This window comes from Megalops cyprinoides, chromosome 5 (genome assembly GCF_013368585.1).
Source record: "Megalops cyprinoides isolate fMegCyp1 chromosome 5, fMegCyp1.pri, whole genome shotgun sequence".
NCBI classification, from domain to species: Eukaryota; Metazoa; Chordata; class Actinopteri; order Elopiformes; family Megalopidae; genus Megalops; species Megalops cyprinoides.
This window is the reverse complement of record NC_050587.1, coordinates 22,361,936-22,382,212: the sequence shown is the minus strand read 5'-3', so window position 1 is coordinate 22,382,212 and position 20,277 is coordinate 22,361,936. Positions and strand designations below refer to the sequence as shown.

The window sequence follows — 20,277 nt, the reverse complement described above, 5'->3', positions numbered from 1 at the left end:
TCCAGACCCCTTTGTAATAGCCAGCCTGAGGATTACCCAGCCACCAGCAAATTGAGAAAGCAAATGGTGCAGTATTTCATCAGCAAACACAACCAAACAAAATAACAGCCATATAACATGTCTTGGCAGACAGCAATGTTCATTTCTGGCAATGTGTTCTAGGCCCAGAACATCCTAAAACATGCATCTCCACCACTTTTTTGATGAATCAAAGCGTACACATGAGGATGACCCTCAAAGTGGAAGATGAAATGGGGTTTTGCAGAAAACCCAGTCCACATTCTGTTTCCAAACCACAAATGATTCAAAGCCTAAAATCTAATCAGCTGCGTATGCATTGCATGCTTGTGAGCTGTAGGTCTTTCAGCCTCTCACACATCATTGACAATTTTACCCACTGACATTTCAACCCCCGAACTGTTATACTGTGACCCCCGCGTGCAAGTGAGCCTCTGCAACATCACAACATTCCACCACAAAATGAACAGTAGGCAACACAGTCGAGGTTCGCAGGTCGCCTCTCTCTCCCTTTTAGTCTCGCGTCACAGGCGCTCACTCACAACGGCCTGGGCTGGCTGAGCGCTCAATGGCACCTCGAGATGCCAAGCAGAGAGACAAACTCCCTCGTTCAGCAGATCTCAGTGGACAGGTGGAGGTAGCGTTCCCCACAGCCTGTGACTCATGGCCACAGTCCGACTGCACAGACTCCATCTGCCGAAATAATACAATGTGCTGACATCCTAAAGCTGCAAGCAGCACAGCATAAAGCCTCTTTCAGCTGCTTGCTCCCTGGCCTTCCCCTCGCTGGCTCCGTTCTGTCGCTGCGATGTGGGTTATCTGTTCTATAATGCACACGGTAGCTGGGGGCAATGTTTACATGAATGGAGAGAGAGAGATCCGTACACCATGTCGCAATTATGCCTCAAAGGCAGAGGTGGGGGGGTGGGGGGATGGGGGGGGGTGGTATTTCCTTCGCGATTTCCATCAGTCCCAACATACACAATGCACACACGCATCCAGTCCAGTCCACCACCCCGCTGCCTCCAACTCACCCTCCACCTCTCAGCCCCGGGTCATTCCAAATGGACCATTTTCACTTTCTGCTTTTTTTTTTTCCTTCTCCTTTTTTTTCAGGACTCACCCGGTAAGGACGACTACGAAATCCATTACGTTCCAGCCGTTTCGGAGGTAGGAGCCTTTGTGGAACGCGAACCCAAGGGCGATGATCTTTATGCCGGCTTCGAAACAAAATATTCCAATAAAGTACGGTTCTGTGTCCTCCTGTGGAGAGAGGAGAGGGATGAGTTTTTGTTAGAAGGGAGAGTGAAGCTAATGAAGTGTGAATGGAGAGAGAAGGGGGGAGAGAGAGAGAAACAGAGAAAAAGGGAGAGAGATTGCATTCTCTTTTCCATCTGATATGAGACACATACACAGTACCAGTTGAGAAATGGATCTCTGTAGGGCAATGAAAAGAAGAAGCAAAAAATAGAGTGTGTTCAGTGAGAGCAGCTGAAGCTATTAAGGCTGCTAAAAAGCAACCATACATCGAAAGAATTCAATTACAGTGGAGTGATAAAGAGCGTTTGTGGCCATATTACTTTTATAGATGTCAGCAAACATTCATCTTTTTACCTATGTGTGGCTGTTTTTTTTCCTGAATCTCCTAATGAAAATTCTTTAATGCTTATACACACAGTGAGATCCGATCCACAAAGACAAAAGCCATTTGAATTTACCCATGAGCCCAAAGAAACCCTCTGTGAAAAACCACCATGTGGAAATGTAGAGATGACAATGTTGCGTCAGATGGGACAGGGGGCCCCGTTACCTTGCAGTCTCACTCACTGCCTTTAAAGTCACTCTATTACAACCAGATATTGAGCTTCTGTGTTCCTTCTGTCCACTGTCTCAGAGGTTACAATTGGTATCACAGTTCCCGTGCTGTCAGCATTCCTATGCTGATTATGGATGCTCTGTTTCAGACCACACCCCTTCAGAAATGTTCATAATGAGGCAGCAAATCAGAATATTTTCAGCTTCAACAATGGCAGTGACAGAAATATCAATGCGACATGCACCAAGCTAACCATTTGGTTAATATACAGAAAATCTGTCCTTCCTGCCTGCCCCGCACCTTTCTTAGTGCTCAATAACATAAAAGAATCCTAGCACCAAACAGACAGACATGAGGCAAAATCCTCTCACAGGATGCAAAAATCCACCTTCTCTGTTAAAGTAATATTTGCCAGCACATTTCATTACTGAAATAGTTACAAAAGAGGTTTTAAAATCAAATAACTGACTGCAGACTGGTAGGAGTCTGTGAACTCATCCCATTCTTCCTGGGGCCAAGATCTTTGGGTGCACAAGTCGCTGAGTGTCCTTACTGCTTAAGGTTGAGGAAGAATCTATCATTCATTGCTATTAGAATACAAAGGCTGGTTAGCTGGGGCCTTTGAAATTCAATTATGTCAAGATAAATTAAAGTAAAAAGACCTTAATTTAAGCATTATTCAATTAGCAATTAAGGTTCAATTTGCAAGCATAAGTCTTAACATTCACAGCTGGTCTGTGGATCTCAACTGCAGGGCTTTGTGTGTGAAAGTGAGATTTTAGCACCTGTTTTCTGCTAGTTGGGTGGCAGTATAAATGCAGCAACTGGTACTAATATGACTCTAACTTGGAATTTATGAAAGAAAGTACCATTAAAAGGGGAAAGGCAACATACAAATATGAGCATTTATGTCAACATGCCCATATTATGGGCATCAACATTTATTGCTTTTCCAAACATTATGTAACATTACTCTATGTCTGTTTTTGAATTCTAAGCTTTCCTTATCTGGACTTTTGCACACTATAGTTCGTTGTTCTTGCAATGAACTACATCTGCCTGGAAGCATATTGAAAGGACAGCATGTTAGACTGACATTGCAGCACCACTGCTATATGTTTCCTGGTGAGATGATCCATACTTAATATTAGTACATCTAATATACACACTAATAAGGGATATGCATGCTTATGAAAAGTCCCAAATGGAGCCCTTGTGTGATGACTGTGCTTATTAACAAAAGCAGGTGGCAACAAAAGGAAACCAAATGAATGAAAGGGGTGGGAGACTGTTTTTAACTCTATAATGAATGCTTCTTAAAAGCCTATGACTTATTCATGGGCTTTGTACAAAGCATCTAAGGGTGACAGAGGGGCTTTCAGGTGGGATAGACTCCAGCAAATAGCACTGGATATGACACTGTGTCTCAAGTGACTTTATTCCTCTGTTATTGAAGGGTAGATATACTGCAAAACTCTGTGTAGTGTCTGGTCAGTTATAACAAAGGGAAAAGGAGTTTACGTACAGACACATGCCTTGCGATGGCATCTGGATACCTCACTGTTTGAAATGATACAGACTGTTGATGCCTCTGTGGAGGAGCTTAATAATTACGTAAATTCATAATACTGAGAAATCAGAATCCGCCCAGGGCTGTTCCTGGTGATATTGTTGCTTTTTGGTTTGGTTGTTGGGTAAGGACTTATCTACCTCACATTATACGGGATGACAGTTTCGATCAGAGTTTCCCAAACCTCTCCTGGAGGACCACTTGTCCTGCATGTTTTAGATCTCCCCCTGCTCCAACACAGCAGATTTAAATGATCAGTTTGTTATTAAGCAGCTTCAGGAGTTCATAACGAGTTGATCATTTGAATCATGTGTGGGAGCAGGGGGATATGTAAAACATGCAGGACAGCTGGTCCTCCAGGAGAGGTTTGGGAAACGCTGGTTTAGATTATGTGTGGTGCTGATGTCAAATGGAGCCTCACCACACAAGTGCCTTGCACCTACCCAGTAATATTTTTGAATGCACCACTTCACAGTTCTCTGGGTTTATCATTGTCTATTTTGACTGATAAAGACAAGCTTGATGTAGAGGATATCAAATGAGCCTTCAGCAGTTAGCTGATTTTGTGTACACAGTCAACGCACACAGCCCAAAGTGGGATTTAATTGTACTTTGAACCTCAAGAACATGGCCACCTGACTCCAGCCCTCAGCCCAGTGAGTACACTGAGATAAGTGTTTTCCCTAGCCTTCCAGAGGAAGTAGCTAAGAAATACTGTCATGCTGGAGCACAGCACAAACAGAGTAAAAAGCGATCAGTGGGTGAGGACCATGCCATTCTCCTCTGTGTCTGGTTTAAGAGAGCTTTACTACAAGATAAATGCTGCTCTCTTTTCCTTGTCCTTCTTCACTGAATGACAGTTGTGGAGCGCCTTTGTGTTTTCGGTTCTACTGGTTCACAATGCTTTAAGTCACCTTAAGATGCAAAAGGTAGATTCACACAGACCAAACTACACTATCGGAGCTCTTATTAGGATTCCTTGGCCCGTAATAATGGAAACCCCCTGGTGAGCATTTTCTTGCTGACATGCTGTGCATGATGACAGTGAAAAACAAAAGATCGATTTTAAAAAGGTAACAGCATTAAATCAAGAAGATCCTGTTGCAGGATCGCAGCTCATCCCTCTTAAAAGGGCCTAACCACCAGTTGTACGGCCCAGAACACTTCCCCGCATTTACCCTTTTAATGGCGACCCGACAGCAGGGTTCAAATGGCAGTTTAAAGAAGCGCTTGTGAGCGGAGGGGGGATCAAAGCGAGCTCAGCGGGGTTCTGTTTAAGCTTACAAAGCAACAGCGGTGAGAGCAGGCTCTCTGCCCCTCGCTGCGGTGCCGCTAATGAGAGAGGGATGTATCTCATTGACTGGAGAGAGGCCTCTTGGGGGAAGACCATGGACCTGCTAACCAGGAAGCACAGCCTGGGGTCTGGGATTCTCCACTGCTAATAACACCTACCCTCACCACATTGTCTGTAGCAAAATAACTGCTCTGGCAATCACCAGTATTTTTAGTGAATTCTATTATGGTAGCACATACAGTAGAAGTGTGGGGTTAGGCAGGAATAAATCATTTTTACACGATGTGTATTCTCCTCCATCAGCCCTAATTTCTTAAAAAAAGTTTTTCTTTCTATTATTACAATTAGGATATAATGCAAAATATTTAATGGGGTGCCTCTGATTGATTTGATAGTTATACATTTCATATAAAATGACACCATGGCATAAAATGAAAGGAACTACCATGTTTGTTTATCTATAAGGTAATAATAATGATCTTGTTTGTGCTTCTGAATTTTCTGATAGGGTGAGGTCAAACTTTCTGTCTTGGAAACACATTCAATACACTTGGTGAGCTGAAGGGTTCGAGCATGGACGAACAGCTCCAAAATGAAAATCCCTGAAGTGAGGCGAACAAACCTCATTGAAATTCCCATGAAGAGTTACTTGATATTGCAAAGCTGACACCCTTACCGAGAGTGACATTCACAGATCCCAGCATCACCCGTTTATACAGCTGGATATTTACTGAATTAGTTCAGGTTAAATACCTTGATCAAGGGCACAACAGCAGTGCCCTACCAAGGAATCAAACCGGCAACCTTTGAGTCACAAGGCCTCTCTATACATTGAGTCACATTTCTGGCCCAAATCATCAGACTTTATTTGAAGTCAACAAATGTTGTTCCAATTCATAAAGCTTTGCCTAATGAAAGTAAACAACATAACTTCATACGTTCATGAGATATTAAGTCATCTGAACACAGGACATGAATTTTAAAATATCTAAAGCCAGTCTTTCTGTATTCTTTAAGAGACAGATGCAGCTGAAAGTTTTCCACATGTGAATTGCAGCATGGTGAAATGAAACGTGGCTCAAGCACTTACCAGACGTTCTGACAGTGGTGTCTTGTCGTTGGATGGTAGATGCTGCTCCAGGGCCAGGACAATGCAGTTTGCGATGATGGTGGCGAGGATCATGTATTCAAATGGAGTGCTCAGGTCAAGGAAGTCAAGAATTGCCAGAGCGAGTCATGTAGCAGTTAAGCCATTCGACAATGAGAAAAACATGTAAATGAATGCAAGCTTATTTCCTTTGTTGTCAAAATATTAAATTGTTCTGTTTACAGGTGGCCTCGTATGAAAAGCACCTTTTAATTTCCTGTGGTCTCAAAAGCATAGTAGGCACATTAAAATGAGCATCGCACTGAGTTACACAAGGTAAAGAAAACACAGCCATATTCGCAGCAGTTAGCACTTTTAAAAGGTGCAAAATTACTTGAGGCATTTGCCCCAGTTCAGCGTCAAGTCAAAATATTGAAATCTCATCTGTCTAATTGCACTGGCTATTCCTTGAGCACCAAGTATGCTTAAATCCTCAGTTTTACATTTCACTACATTTTAATCTAATCTGAACAAGTCGAGTGCAAGAGTGCAAACATGACATTGACTACAGAACACAAACTTAACAGCCAAGTTTAAATAAGCCAAATCCATTTGATGTGCACCTTGGTCGATTTTACAACCACTTTCAGTGGACCCTTGGAATGTGGCCAAAGCACACTCCGGAATAACACTATCTCTGTACAATAACTGTCAGGTATTGCAGGGAGAACTGCAGTTGAAGTAAAAAAAAAAAAACACTTTGTCTTTAGTTCCTGAATGCAATGAAATTTCTTTAAATTGATAGATATGGACATCTCTTAACTAATGGAATTGATATTTTGCTGCAATTAACTGCAATGCACACAAACTCCATTTTCCAATGGTAGCTCATTGAGACCATTGTAAAATTATGTTTATGAGGTTGAATATCTGCGCATATGGCAGTTATCTCACAACTTTGATGTAACCAATATGGTTCTATCAATATCTGGAGCCATGTATCTCATAATTTTGAGATAACCATTTTGATAATATCGAAACACTCAGATTTTTATATTGCGATCTAGGGTTAACATTAAAATCTAAGAATAACCATCTCTTGATCTCAAGATAACGAATCTCTTTAACATGAACCCCCCCCCCCCCCCCCCCCCCCCCCCCCCCCCCCCCCCCCCCCCCCCCCCCCTCAACAAGCCACCATATTTTTCCCCACCCTTCCCTAGTGCTGCACTAACATTTCCCATTATTATCAGCATTGCCCCTCCCCCATTTTAATATAGCACCTGTCACAGGTACCTGCCCCCTCTGGGCTCCTTCTCTTTCTCTGTCGTGTTCCCGGGAATGGGGTCATTGTGTTGTTGACGGAAGCTCTTTTCACAGAGCAGAGACTCGTGGGGCGAAGCACGGCAGCAAAAGGCTACCTGCGCACCGCCTGGGGGACCCGGCGAAATCGCTAAATCTGGAGACAGAGCTGAGCTCTCAGACAAGTATCAGGCTGGTCACGGCTCTTAATTATCTCCTCCAAATTTGCTCAGGGATAACAGCCTGCTACTGAGTCTGGCGAGCGGAGCGACAGAGTTCAGCAGCCCCCCCACACAGGTTTAATTTCCTGCCCTTCGAGTGTGGCGGTGGCCTGACATCCGGACTCTCGATGCCATTCCTTTCCTCCCTTCATCTAAAATATATGAACAGAAATATAACCAGGAATGACAGGAGGGACACAACCAATAGATCTCTGTGTTTTTTTTTCACCCGGACAGAAAAGGCGAGGATGAGGTGGGTCGGATTACTACTCATCAATTTCTCGATTTAGATGAATTCACTGTAAGATTTGTCCACTTTGTTCTCATATGTGAACCACTGGAAGCTCTGTGTAGATTACCCTTAAAAAGTCTTACACCTAAGGAGGTGAGTATGGCCATAAATTAAATCAGAACTGTAAAGGAACAAAAACCGTAGCTGCAGTGGCTTCAGAATGGGCTGTGTGTTTGACAGGAAAGTGAAAAGTCGTGTTCGTTTAACCATTCCCTACAAGTGTGCTCCCAAGAGTGAAACCACTGGGAAAACACGCAAGAAGACCGTGTAACATGTGTAAGATGTATGACTCACCATATAATCCAAAGCTGCAACAGCAACAAAAAAGAAACTCTCAACATACAAGCAGCCCGAATAATGGGAATTTCACTTCCAGACAAATGATACTGGCCTGCAAATTCGATCATTCAGAACTGTAGCTACGCATCTGTGTGTTAAAGCTGCTCCAGGGATCTCAAAGGATACTCAGCAAAAGAGGATTTCTTGGAATACTGCCAAAACCTTCCACATTTTTAAGCACTTAGTGTCACTTTGCAAGGGCGAAATGAACTATGAAGTGCAAAAACAAAGTAAAAAAAAAACATTTTCACCACACTTATCATTAAGATAGAGACGCAGGCTCTTGGTTATTGATTGCCACCAAATCCAGCATGAGCCCATTTGTTTTTCTATTCATGCACATCTCGGCATTTTGGGGGCTTTTTGTATCCTCAGCAGCAACACGTCTGTCACACCCACCTGTGCGTTACTCAGTCTGTAATTTCACATTAACACCTCAGCAGCGAAGGGGAGCTGAAAGTCAGTCCTGACAATGAAAACTTCAGCCTCCCTGCTAGGCTCGGGAACAATATTGTGGGTAGTGGCAGAAATCCATCCCAGCTCCATTCCAAATCATTAACTATTTCAATGCCATTTCATCCACCAGGTCAGTTGGTATCACGGAGAGGCCTGGACTAAGCGGTGCAATGGGGTGAGAAGTGGGATGATTCTCACAGGCTGTGGTACACAGGCCATGATTAGTTTCTGCTTGTCATATTGCATTTTGCAAGTGCACCAGGGGATCAGCTCACCAGCTCACCAATCTGCGTACACTGCTTGCAATTCCAGTGGCCAGTGACAGGGGCTGACACGATGTGGTACTCCGCCAGGGGCTAGTGTACTAGTGTGCAGAACTAATGTAATGGTAAGATCTGGGCTTGGACCCAAAGACTTCCCATTCAATTTCCATGTGAGTCATTAGTGAATGACACAGCAGCTACATAAGTGAATGATATGTAAGCTATGTCATTCACTCTGGATATGAAAAGCAAAGTAATAGTAATAATAATAACAACAACAATATCTATGCCTAGGAAATAGCCTATCACAGATCTCCAGCTGAGAGAGCCCAGGGGTGCAGTGCCGCATGGACCTAAAGACGCATCCCCTAATCTGCAGCTATGGCAACATCCAAATGCACAGGCTAGACTCATTCACCTTCCATGAACAGACTTTCCACAGGCCCTCTTTAGATGAATGACCTAAGAGTGCAACCAAGCAGTCTACATGGGTGCTATAAAAAGTACAATAAACATGTTGATTTTTCAAATCTCATAGACACTGAAATTTCAGGAAATTAAATTCATTTGGTCAGACAAAAAAAAACAGTAATATTACTGTCACATCACACGCTGCCAGTTTATTTTTAAAACTAAGAGACTATTTGAAAGAGTTGGCGTGGAGACATAACATGAAAAAAGTGCTCAATGTTAAATCAGTCATCCTACATATTTTGTTCTCCATGGTGCGGCCTGCAGTTCCCCGACATTGAAAATGGTATCTAGCACATGTGTTGTTTAAATGAACTGTGAAACAAACTGTAGTCTATGTCATTCATTTTTAATAACAACTATCCTCACTGATGAGACTGTACGAAACATGCTTGCAGGAAAAAAGGAACATGCTAGGAACACGCTCTGGACTGTTTAAATGTCCACCTCTCGGTTATTGTACAATTTATCTGCCCAAAGCAGCTGTCTGCCTACGTTATCAAGACTTGGCTCAAGATCACCTCAAATAAATGTCTCCTCTTTGACGGCTCAAGGAATCGATCTACAATTTTATTTATTTGTTTATTTATTTAGTGGGTGTGCGTGTGTGTGTGCGTGTGTGTGTGTGTGTGGGGGGGGGGGGGGGGGGGGGGGGTAGCAGCTTAGCTTTAAACTGACTCCTACGCAGAAAATCTTGCTGCCTGACCGTGTGCTAGGCAGCCCCTCTTCTCTACATCGCGCCGTTCACGGTTGAGGGGGGCTCGGGCGCGTGGGCGAGTTCAGGACCCTGGAGAGGGCTTTCGCTGTCGGGTATCAGGAGAGCGGTGACAGGAGTCGCAAGCGCCGCACCGGAACTTTGGGGTCCGTGTCAGTCGAAGGATTTTTTTGAAATGCATCACAACAAAGGAAACTGGCAGGCTTTTGCAGAAAACAAAAAGGCAAGCATGAATCAGAGCGTTCTGAAAAAAAAGGAACAAAATAATAACCGACGGAACTGGGGAACGCCAGGAAAACCAAATTGTTTCGAAAATACATTTTGTGTCATCAGCACCACTAAACGGTTCAATTTAACCACACAAATTGAAAAGTGCAATAACCTACCTCCTTCCACCTGAAGCCAATTCTGAGTTTTTCTAAAGGTGACATAAACCTGTTGTCTTATTTTATGTCCATGGGACAATAAAATAAAAAGCCAATTATGAATACAACATTGATGATATAAAAAGGCCGACGTATATTTGTTTAGCTGCCATCCAGGTGTACATGAATGATACACCTGGCTATTTACTTATAGTCTGTAGAATAGGCTTAAGCCACATTTAACCCCCGTCTTTTCAAGATATAGGGATCCATCTTAACAAACTCGCTGTTTTATAGTGCCTAAGTGTAGCATACAGGAACAGACCAACTCGTCGCTCGAAACAACAATCAAGAATAGAACTAGCCCATAATGTCTAGGTGCACGGAAGTGAAAATATACTAGTAGTAATCTTCGGTAGCCTACATGACAGCTTTCATTTCCAGTGTCAAAGCAGAAAGCATTGCAAAGCTAAACTGGTTGCTAGGAGCCGACCGGAGACCCACTACGTAAATGTTTCAGCAAAATATATACGTGTGATGATGAAGCCAAACGTCATAAATAATTAATACACGCCTTGTAAATGTCAATTAAACTGCACATCTTGCCATGTCTTTAACTTTAGGCTAATGTCATTTCTTACAAGGAGAAACTAACCCTGTACACGTCTAATGCAATTTGCGATGTCCATTAATTTCCCTAACACCAGCCACAGTGGCGGGAGCAGTAAAACAAAAAGATAAGCCGATAGGTAAGACACCACCCAGACAATACTAACGATTTCTGACTCCTCGGCACTGGCTTTTGAAGGAGATGGATCAGGGAACGCAAACTGTGTAAAGAATTAGGCAATGCTTTCAAAGGGGAAGACACGTATTTCATAAATCTTGCTTTAAAAAAAAGATGTGAAAACTTATAACAGCCGTGGTTTAGTAAAAGGACTGGAATGATCTAGTGAGGAAGCATATTAGTTTGGTGAATGCATGGACTACTTTTCGTTAACATGCTACTCTGTTTAAAGACCAAAGGATAAAAGAAAACATGTTGAATGGAATGCCATATTGAATATCAAGTGTTAGTTCTGAAACAATCACAAAGGATATGGCCATTCGGTTATTCTTTTAGCATATTTCCGTATGATATTGTCTTCGCTAAAGATAAAAAGGGACCGGTTGACAGTGAAGCAGTTCTGTTTGACAGGAATGGGGTTGTATATAGCCATTGTCCTGGCTCTCTGGGCCATCGATTGCTTGTACATCCTCTGGCCGCCTGGGGGACCTCCCTGCCGGGCTGCCCCTCTTCCACCGCCCGGTGGACCTCCATAACGGGTTGGTAGATCGTCTCCGAAGCGAGCCATTCTGAAAACGTGCATACCCGAGAGAAAAAATCCAAACTGCCGTCAGATTTTATGGAGAGAAGAAGCATCACAACACATACAGTTATCCCAGCTAAGAGTTTGCATTGGTGTGTGTCTGTCTGGATAAGTATTCTATTTAAGAAAACGCTTCAGGAAAAAATAACAGTTTCCGACAGGTTAAATCCCCTTCTTTCTTCTGCCTTTCTTCTATTCCATCTTCCAAGTCACGGGGAATGTAAAAGAGAAAGTTTCTATTCTTACGTTACCCAAGCCCTTCGAGGAAGATGCACTTCAAGCTATCGATTGTTGATACATTTTCCGATTCATTCCTGACGTGAGATCAAAAAAGCCATTTCCAAACAAAAAGATCATACAACAGAAATAAAAACATTCTTTGGAAAAAAACAAACCTGCCCATACTACACGAGAAAGTCACTACAGTGATCTGTATTGCAAGAACAGGGACAAAAATCCAGTAATTTCCCCTCTCTCCTTTGACTGATTTTTAAAAATCGTCTTTTTTGTTTTATCCACAGCCTTGTTTTGCCACACAAGTTAAAATCAAAACTAAACGGCAAGAGAAAATCCTGGGTTGTCGCCTCCCCGTTTTCCTTGACCACCAGCGACGTGAAAATCTAAGCTATTTCAACAGCCACGGCTCCTTATGAATCAGCGCACGTGATTAAAATGAGCCTATCTGCAACTCCACCTGTACCGTAATGCCAGCGTTATGCGAAGGACAAAAAAAAAACTCAATCTGATCAATAAAGGGGTATTTTTGATATTAGGTCATTATTTTTTTTTCTAGTTATTCTTGTGATATGCACGTGAGCTGCTGTCAAAAAAAAAAAAAATTCCAGAGTCCTCATTTACCCGCCGAAACAGCGGGGCGGTTATGAATCCCTCCTTCCGTCGAATTACATGACGAGAAGGGTGAAGAGTGCTTTCGACTGAGCGAAGGGTCGGGGTGGGGTGCCTCGGTACAAGTGGAAGCTTAACTGTCGATAACGGTGGCTGAGATGGAATCATCTTCTGTCCCTTTTGAGAAAGGCAACATAGGCAACAGACATAGGCTACAGTTGGTACAATTTGTTAGTTGTCTATACTATGAGTACGAGAAAATAAAAAAAATAATAAAAAAAAACATTAAAGTATGACTAAATATTATACGATATCAAATGATTACAGTGTACATTCTTAATACATTTTTCATGTTTGGTTCGTAGGCTACTTGTATATACGTATGGATTAACAGCAAGCATATAAGCAAGATATATTTTCGTATAATAAACTGCGTCGGTTATTATTATTTCAGTCCGGTAAACCTTCAAACGAAGTTCTTCCAAGTTTTGCTCACCTAGCATTATGTCCACGAATCTCTAGGCACGAGTGCAATAGGCTAATTCGCCTGTAGAGTTTTTTTTATGGTATTATGCAATTATAAAGCTATAAAGACTGGGGCGGAAATAAAATGTACCTTCCGAACTTTAGTTCACTGGATATAAGAAATAAATAATTAATTCCAAAACTAAATTCCCCTCTCTAAATGAGTTCAGATCCCTTGGACGTACGACGGGGACAAATGACTCAAACTTCCCTTGAGCAGCTATAAATAGCACGTGTTTTGAACCTTTACGCTCAGAAGTGTGGGTCAGCGCAGCGCTAGGTCAGTGTGATTTCGTGGTTGTCAGTCTGCGCTTGAGCTCTTTACTGACATATTCACGGCCTCCATCTAAGAGGCTCGCAACGGTCATATTGCATGCTTCCCAAACAAATAAAGCTTTACTCTCTTTTTACTCCCTCTGTCTGTCTGTCTGTCTGTCTCTCTCTCTCTCTCTCTCTCTCTCTCTGTCACACACACACACACACACACACACGCACACAAGTATTACTTGGACATCATCACACAGTAACTTTCCTCTGGAACTTGATTACGTCAGAGGCTTGACACACGGTAACTCAATAAAGAGTTATCTGCTTCCAGATTTGGCGATAACCTGGTTGAAACAGATGCACGGTCTGCCCAGGGTCGGGACTTCAAGCTTTGTGAACCTCTGAAGTGGGGGAATGCAGTCCATTGAAACAGCAAACTTTGTATCTCTGCGGGCAGAAACACATTGCCTCATGAATCCATTGTCACACTTTCATTCAGGACTCGGGGGCAATGAATCACCCTTTGGATTCAGCACCAATTCACGGAATTGAAAATGGAAAACTCGAGAGGTTTGTGGGGTTAAAAGCGAGGCAAGGAACATCGGAAGTGCGTAACCATCGATTAATAGCGCAGAAAGACAAAAGTAAGTTCACTTACTTCATCGCTTTTAGTACAGGTGAATCACTCAGAACGCAGCATAATTCATTCAATTACGTTGAAGATAAAACATCAGTAGACTGTGCGCACACCCACAACGCTACGGAGGAATAGCCCTATACCATGAGAAATTCTGTCAGGTAACGGTAGGAATTATATCGATTATAATAATAATTTGCATTGTAATCATGAGATTTGTCGTTAGACTCTCCTCTTGATAATCATCATGTATTCTATTTTGTTTGTATTATTTCTTCAATTTTGCAGTGTTTATTTTGTTTTGTATTCCCTCTGACCCTTCATTTCCTCTCTCAGAATCTGTCTGTTTCCCATGGCGACCGGAAGGCCGTTGTCTGAGCATTATCCCCGTCAGAGAGTCAGACGCATTTTTCACTATTATTCAGTTAGAGGAGGACTGAGAGAGACAGCGGAGATGACTGACCAAACCTGAGCCTGAAAAAATTGTCTTTATCTCTCTCATATGTGTGTGTGCGTGTGCGTGTGCGTATGGAGAGGAAAGAGATAGAGAGGCAGGCGGATGGATAGGTAGACAGGCAAAACAAATCCTTATGAAATGTTTTTACATACTGTATGTATACCATGCAATATTGATCTAGTTCCACATCCCTCTACAGTTCTTTAAAACAATGGTTATTCTGGTATTATGTAATATCAAACATGACTTGCGCACATAGTGTTTCCGGCCAGTTAAATATAAATTCATGTATACAAAGAAATGACCGGTTTACTGCCTTTTTTCCCCCAAACAGTGTGGCCCTTGTCTGTGCGCCAAGGTCATTAAGTGAAGCGTTAACGCGGGACGTTCCCCAAAACGGTCCGTGTTGATTGGAGAGCGGGAGCCTAAATGATGTCAATGAGAGAACACTTCGCGAAAGCGCTGTGTAGCGCAGGATGACAGCGCATGCAGCGGCCACAGCTGGGTTCTGATGGAGTATCTCTGAGAGGCTGCTGTGCTGCTGCCTGCAGAGCTAATATCAGCACATCACGCGCCCGCTAGGGCAGTCGATCAGGAGGACCTGTTCGACTTTGCCTGAAAGCTCCACCAAATCCCTCAGTGTAACAGTTCACATGCTAGCAGTGCAAACACCCCACCACCCCTGTTTTTTACATCTTGATTTTAATTCAGTTTCATATGCCACGTGTCAGAAAAAGGAGTTTTGAGTTTGAGTCAGTTTCTAAATGGATACTGTCTTTCATCATCAGTTGGTAAGGGATATGAAAGTTTGGGTTTGAGTGCAGGCCCTGCATCCAGAATGTTAGAGGCTCATTATTATGTCATTATTTCTCAATTGTAGGCACCATTACCTCAGCAAATCACTCACATCCAACGCCCCGGCCACCCTTTCCAACACTGCCACTGTGTTTTGAGGGCATCAGTGTGATCTCTCGGTATGACATAGGGGACCCTGGCTGGCCTTTTTGTGGGTCTTTTTGAGGTTGTGCTGACACCTCAAAGGCACAAGGCATGTTTGAGCCAGAATGGCTTCAAGGCCTGGCAACCCAATGCCACTGCTGTGGGCTCTGACCTTTAGTGGCTTGATGTGCAAACACACTCCCTTCCCAAGTGTGGGACACCACTTAATCATGGGATTCATTTTCCCAATACAGCACAGTGATCCAGAATGGCAGGTGAAGATTCTGTTGGCACTATCAAGCAAGTATTCTGTTTAATCCCCTTTTGGGGGCTCAACTTTCAGGAACCCAGGTCAGGGGGTATCACCACAGCCCTGAGTGCCTGGATATGATGAAAATGGGCCAATCACTGTGCCCCGACACTGGATTGAAGGCTTGGCTACTCAATGGCATTCTGTGGGCTGTGGTCTTTGATATATAAACATGTAGGACAGCAGTTAATCAAGTGCTCGGTCAGGGCAGGGATGGTGGAGATCAGAGGGGGATGGGGCACAAGGCCGTTGTTATGGTTACGTTATCAGGCCTGATGTAACGTGACCCTGCATTTCAATGGAAATCTGACAGGCCAATCCCTTTTCTTAGGAAGAGGGGAGTCAGTCCAGTCAGTAATCCTGTCACTAACCCCACCCATTCAGCCCCCAGGGTGTGTGCGGTTAATGCCGTCACACAAGTCTGCCCCTGCCTCCACCCCCATCCCTCCAATTACTCAGACTTGACAGCAGGATACCAGCATCTTGATAATTCAGCTGGATACCTATGGTGAGGTCCAGCTGTCCTGCAGTAGCATTTCAGCATAGTGTTATAATGGGATATTCGATCTGTAGGGCATTCATCATACAGAACTAAACAGAAGTTACTGGCGCATGCAAAATTCTGTCATACATTGTGTTAAGCACTGGGCACCCCTTACATAAATTTTGTGTGTGTCTGTGTGTGTGTGTGTGTGTGTGTGTGTGTCTGTCTATCCGGCAGCATCAAAGCTGAGAAGTTATTTATTATTCTGTTTTAATGAACAGTGTACCGAAGCTCAAAGTACTTTTTCAAAAGCTCAATGCCAACACATAATACATCATAAATGACATTATTTTTTTCTTTGTTGTTCTTAAAAATGGATTACCACAAAGTGAAACAACATGACAAATAAAATTTAAAGCAGCATGATCTTTAACCCAGGTAAAATATGTGCATTGTGCTTGCACAATGCATTCAATTGCAGCCTAGCGATTGCAGGAACTAGTTTTACTGTGCATGGGCACCCTCTCCTGGCAACATGTCCACATTGCAACCTTTCATAATTTTGCTGCGGTTGTTGAGGGAAAAATACCAAGATCAAAATAATCGATTCTGGAAGAATACAGCCACTCAATTCAAAATAGTTAGAGGGTTAAAATAAATAACTAACCTGCCACAGCATTTGTCCAAACAATGATTTTGTTAGTGTGGAGCCTTCTTTGAGGTGACCTCTGATGACCCTGACTTGTCAGGGGTCTTAGACAATGATAACTATCAGTGGCTTATAAGATACAAAAGTAGACCTTTAAATGACCTATATTGAACCTTGGCCTTTAAATCACCTATATTGAACTGTACTTTTTATGATTATCAAGCTTGACATTTTTAAAGGAAACACATACTATCAGCTGATCAATCTTTCCTTTGTTGCATTTAATGTTGTAGCACCTCCTTGGCGACCTTTGTCCACTCAACATAAACACATGTTAATGATAATTTTATGTTGATCTTTTAATTAAGACCAATCTGCAAGTGATCTTCTGATACGGATCCAACAGAAACTGGACCTCTGCTCATTCCTCTCAGGGTGGCATAGTACTGCCCCAGAGGATTGGTCATTCGCTATCAAAAAGTGCCAAGTACATTTGTACAATCAAGTACAGGAGAGTCAAATGAAAGCACCCAGATTTTTTTGACAGATCAGACAGTCAGCCCTTGCAACTGTAATATTAAGAAATGAAGTGCTGTCAGTTCAAAGCCTATGAAAAAATACAATCTCATTGTGCACTGTCTCACCTGATCGACCAAGGCACACTGGCGTCGGAGATGTCCTCTTTGAACGTTTCGTGAACATCAACGATAGACCGTGGGCGGTCTGGTCCCCCCGGCAAACAGGGATGACGGCTCAGCTCCGCGGCCTCTGCCAGCCGTAACACCGAGTGATAATGATGCGGCACTTCCTCCTGCTCCCTCCAATCCGGCTCCTCCGCCACGGCGAGGTTGCCTTCGTCGAAGGCGTCGGCCACCGCACCCCTGCGAGGCCTGACCGAGGCGCCAGGGCTGTGGGACCACGAGTTGTACTCAGCCCCAAGCGTCAGCATCTTCCAGGTGCTGAAGGTGGCCGAGCGAAGGGCTACAGAGTGTTAAACATATTTTAAAAAACCATATCTCCTTATCTTTGATCATCAATTCAATATAAGTGTTACCTGTTTTCTCCTCAATGCGAACATAATGTTTTATTTCAATTTGTCATAAATTTAAATTTTCATAATTTTTTTTTATCAATTTGGGTGATCGCTAAATGTGGCAAACTGAGTTGGTGATAGAATATGGTAAAACTTTAATTGTTTGTTGGTCAAAGTTAAGGGCAAATGTTCATTAAATTCAGATTTTAGTCCTTTTCTCCTTTTTCACCAAAGAAATTTATGTAACTAAGAGAAGGAGGGGGGCGTCAGCATTCATATCAGATCAAAAGAAATGAGCAAGTCAGTCGAAGCTGTGGCTGTAGTTCCCATTCACTTGAAGCTGATCTTATGTCTGTTTTTAGAGTCATGTGTTTCAAGCCAAATTAAATCACTGCTAGAAATGGGAGAGTGAAGCTTCATGAACTTCATGAACATGGGCTTCAGGAGCTATCATTATTGCATTTGTTACCAGTGACTTGAACCAATCATAGTGGTTTACTGTGGAGAGCAAAGTCTTTTGATTGGTTCATATGAGTCGGTGATTGAGAGCACAAATAAGTTTATAATAAGGCACAAGTAAGTACCATTATGGGGTTAATGAGGTCTCATTTGCCACATTGCAACATTAAGGAAACGACAGTTTGTCTACAAGGAAACAAGGGTTCCCAAAATTACTAAGCCAGTTGCTCAGGTCTGAGCTGATCCAATTTTTTTAACTCTTTGTCCTGATCTAGGTCTGCTCAATTCTGTAGTGTGTGGACTGTGACCCTCTAAGACTGGAGTGCAGTAGATGTGTCCTATTATTTCTCTTAGATAGCCCCACTAATGCAAAACACTGAAATTCCAGCCAATATGTCTGGTCCCATCAAGTGAGTGCATCAAGCCATTTCTAAATGTACAATGTAATGGTCCATGCTGAAAACTCAGCTTAGGGCATTGGTATAGCTTGACCAGCTCAAGCAAAATATTGTGGAGGGGTAAAACACAGTTCTCAGTTCATACGCTAAAATAGAAATTGTAAAGAACAGGTGAGTCAGTAACTGGTAGCTGGAAAAGGTGGCGCAAAGCAAAAAATTAAGCAAGCAGTCATTCCAAGACAATGACACAAACAAATACAATGCTAATTCATTAAAAAAAGATTCAGAGTACACAGCCACAGAGTGCTTTTCACAGCCCTTAGACTGCCGCACTATAATCCTACCGTAAACCACAGTGGATCGCCTCTCTGCCCATTTGGAGTAGTTCTGAGGTGATCTGCTCATCTCGGCTCCTGCAGTGAGATTTTCAGGCTACGAGTGATGGAAGGCCTGAACTGGACTCTTCTCCGTGACCCCTCTGGCGCTGTTCAGGGGTTACTTCACGGGACACAGCAAGCGTGAGAATGGAATAGTGGAGGACACATGCCCAATATCCCCCCCCACCATGCACCCCACCCGAATTGGGCCCATGGAATGCAGAATGTTAGTTTCCTGCCCTACCAGCCCGAAGCCTTTTATCAGCCTAAAAAGTCCTATCATAAAAGAACTTTTTTTCTGTCTCTCCCTCTCTCTGATTCAATTACCAGCTTCTTTCTCGGCAGTCCGGAAGGGAGCAATCAGTGCACAGTTTAAAAGAGAAATGTAGGAGCCTGCTGATATGCAATCAGAGACCTTCCTGAGCCTAGCACTGAGAAAACAGCTCGTGCCTTAACCCTGTGTTCCCTCGCTTTCACAAGTGTGCCCTCACCCCGAGACCATAGCAGCTTAGCCACTTTGACAGGGAACTCTCTACGAGAATATATTCCAACACCTGTCTACGGCGCTCTATGTTTCACGGGTGCATTCTGAAGCTCTAAACTTTCTGCCGCATCTTGCGTTTAATCGAATGGAGGGCAGAATACATTACTGAGAGGGAGAAAGGAAATCTGTCCGGTCTTGTTACATTGAGAAGCTGGAAATGTTCAGGCACGGGACCCTGTTTACGTCTCCCACCAAAGCTACTGAGCTGTTCAGTAATGGTGCCTCTTGGCCGTCTGCAGGCGAGATTGGAAATTGTTGGCAGCACGGTTGAGGATGTACACAGTTTACAAGAGAACCACTCAGAGGAATGGACAAAAAAAAAAAAAAAAACATTCTCCTCCAGACTCAGGCACATGCAATATGCCACCACAGTCAGATAATACAAACTGACAGCAAACACCCTGATTAAAGCACCGCCTGGAGAACATGTTTGCCACATTACTACTGTACCTTTTTTATGTCATCAATTTAGTCAAGTATAGAACAATGAATAGAACAACCTTTCAAGTCTCCCTACAGTACGATAACGGACAACACTTGCTAGACATTTACCCTTCTGACCAAATGCAATGTCCTATGCATGGCAATGTTATACGTGTAGTTACTTTGACACTTTTCTATTCAATGTAGGAATATGATACAAACTTATAAAATATAATACATCATTTCAAAAGCCATCATTAATAACAATATAGCCAATCACAGTCACACCAGCCTACAGGACTTCAACCTGTATTATACCTTCTAATTGGCAATATTTCATTAACGGCAGC

At 43.0% G+C, this 20,277-nt stretch overlaps 1 protein-coding gene across 1 annotated transcript; it reads right to left on the bottom strand.

Annotated features, from left to right (window-relative positions):
- Positions 1-1,137: 1,137 nt before the first annotated feature.
- On the bottom strand, positions 1,138-19,082 carry LOC118777681 (voltage-dependent P/Q-type calcium channel subunit alpha-1A-like). The gene is made up of 5 exons (XM_036528790.1): positions 18,928-19,082; positions 17,338-17,674; positions 11,311-11,565; positions 5,789-5,894; positions 1,138-1,281 (listed from the first exon to the last, which is right to left on the bottom strand). Exons 1-5 carry the CDS (start codon positions 18,986-18,988, stop codon positions 1,138-1,140), a joined length of 903 nt encoding a protein of 300 aa, XP_036384683.1. The 5' UTR covers positions 18,989-19,082.
- Between the last annotated feature and the right edge of the window lie 1,195 nt (positions 19,083-20,277).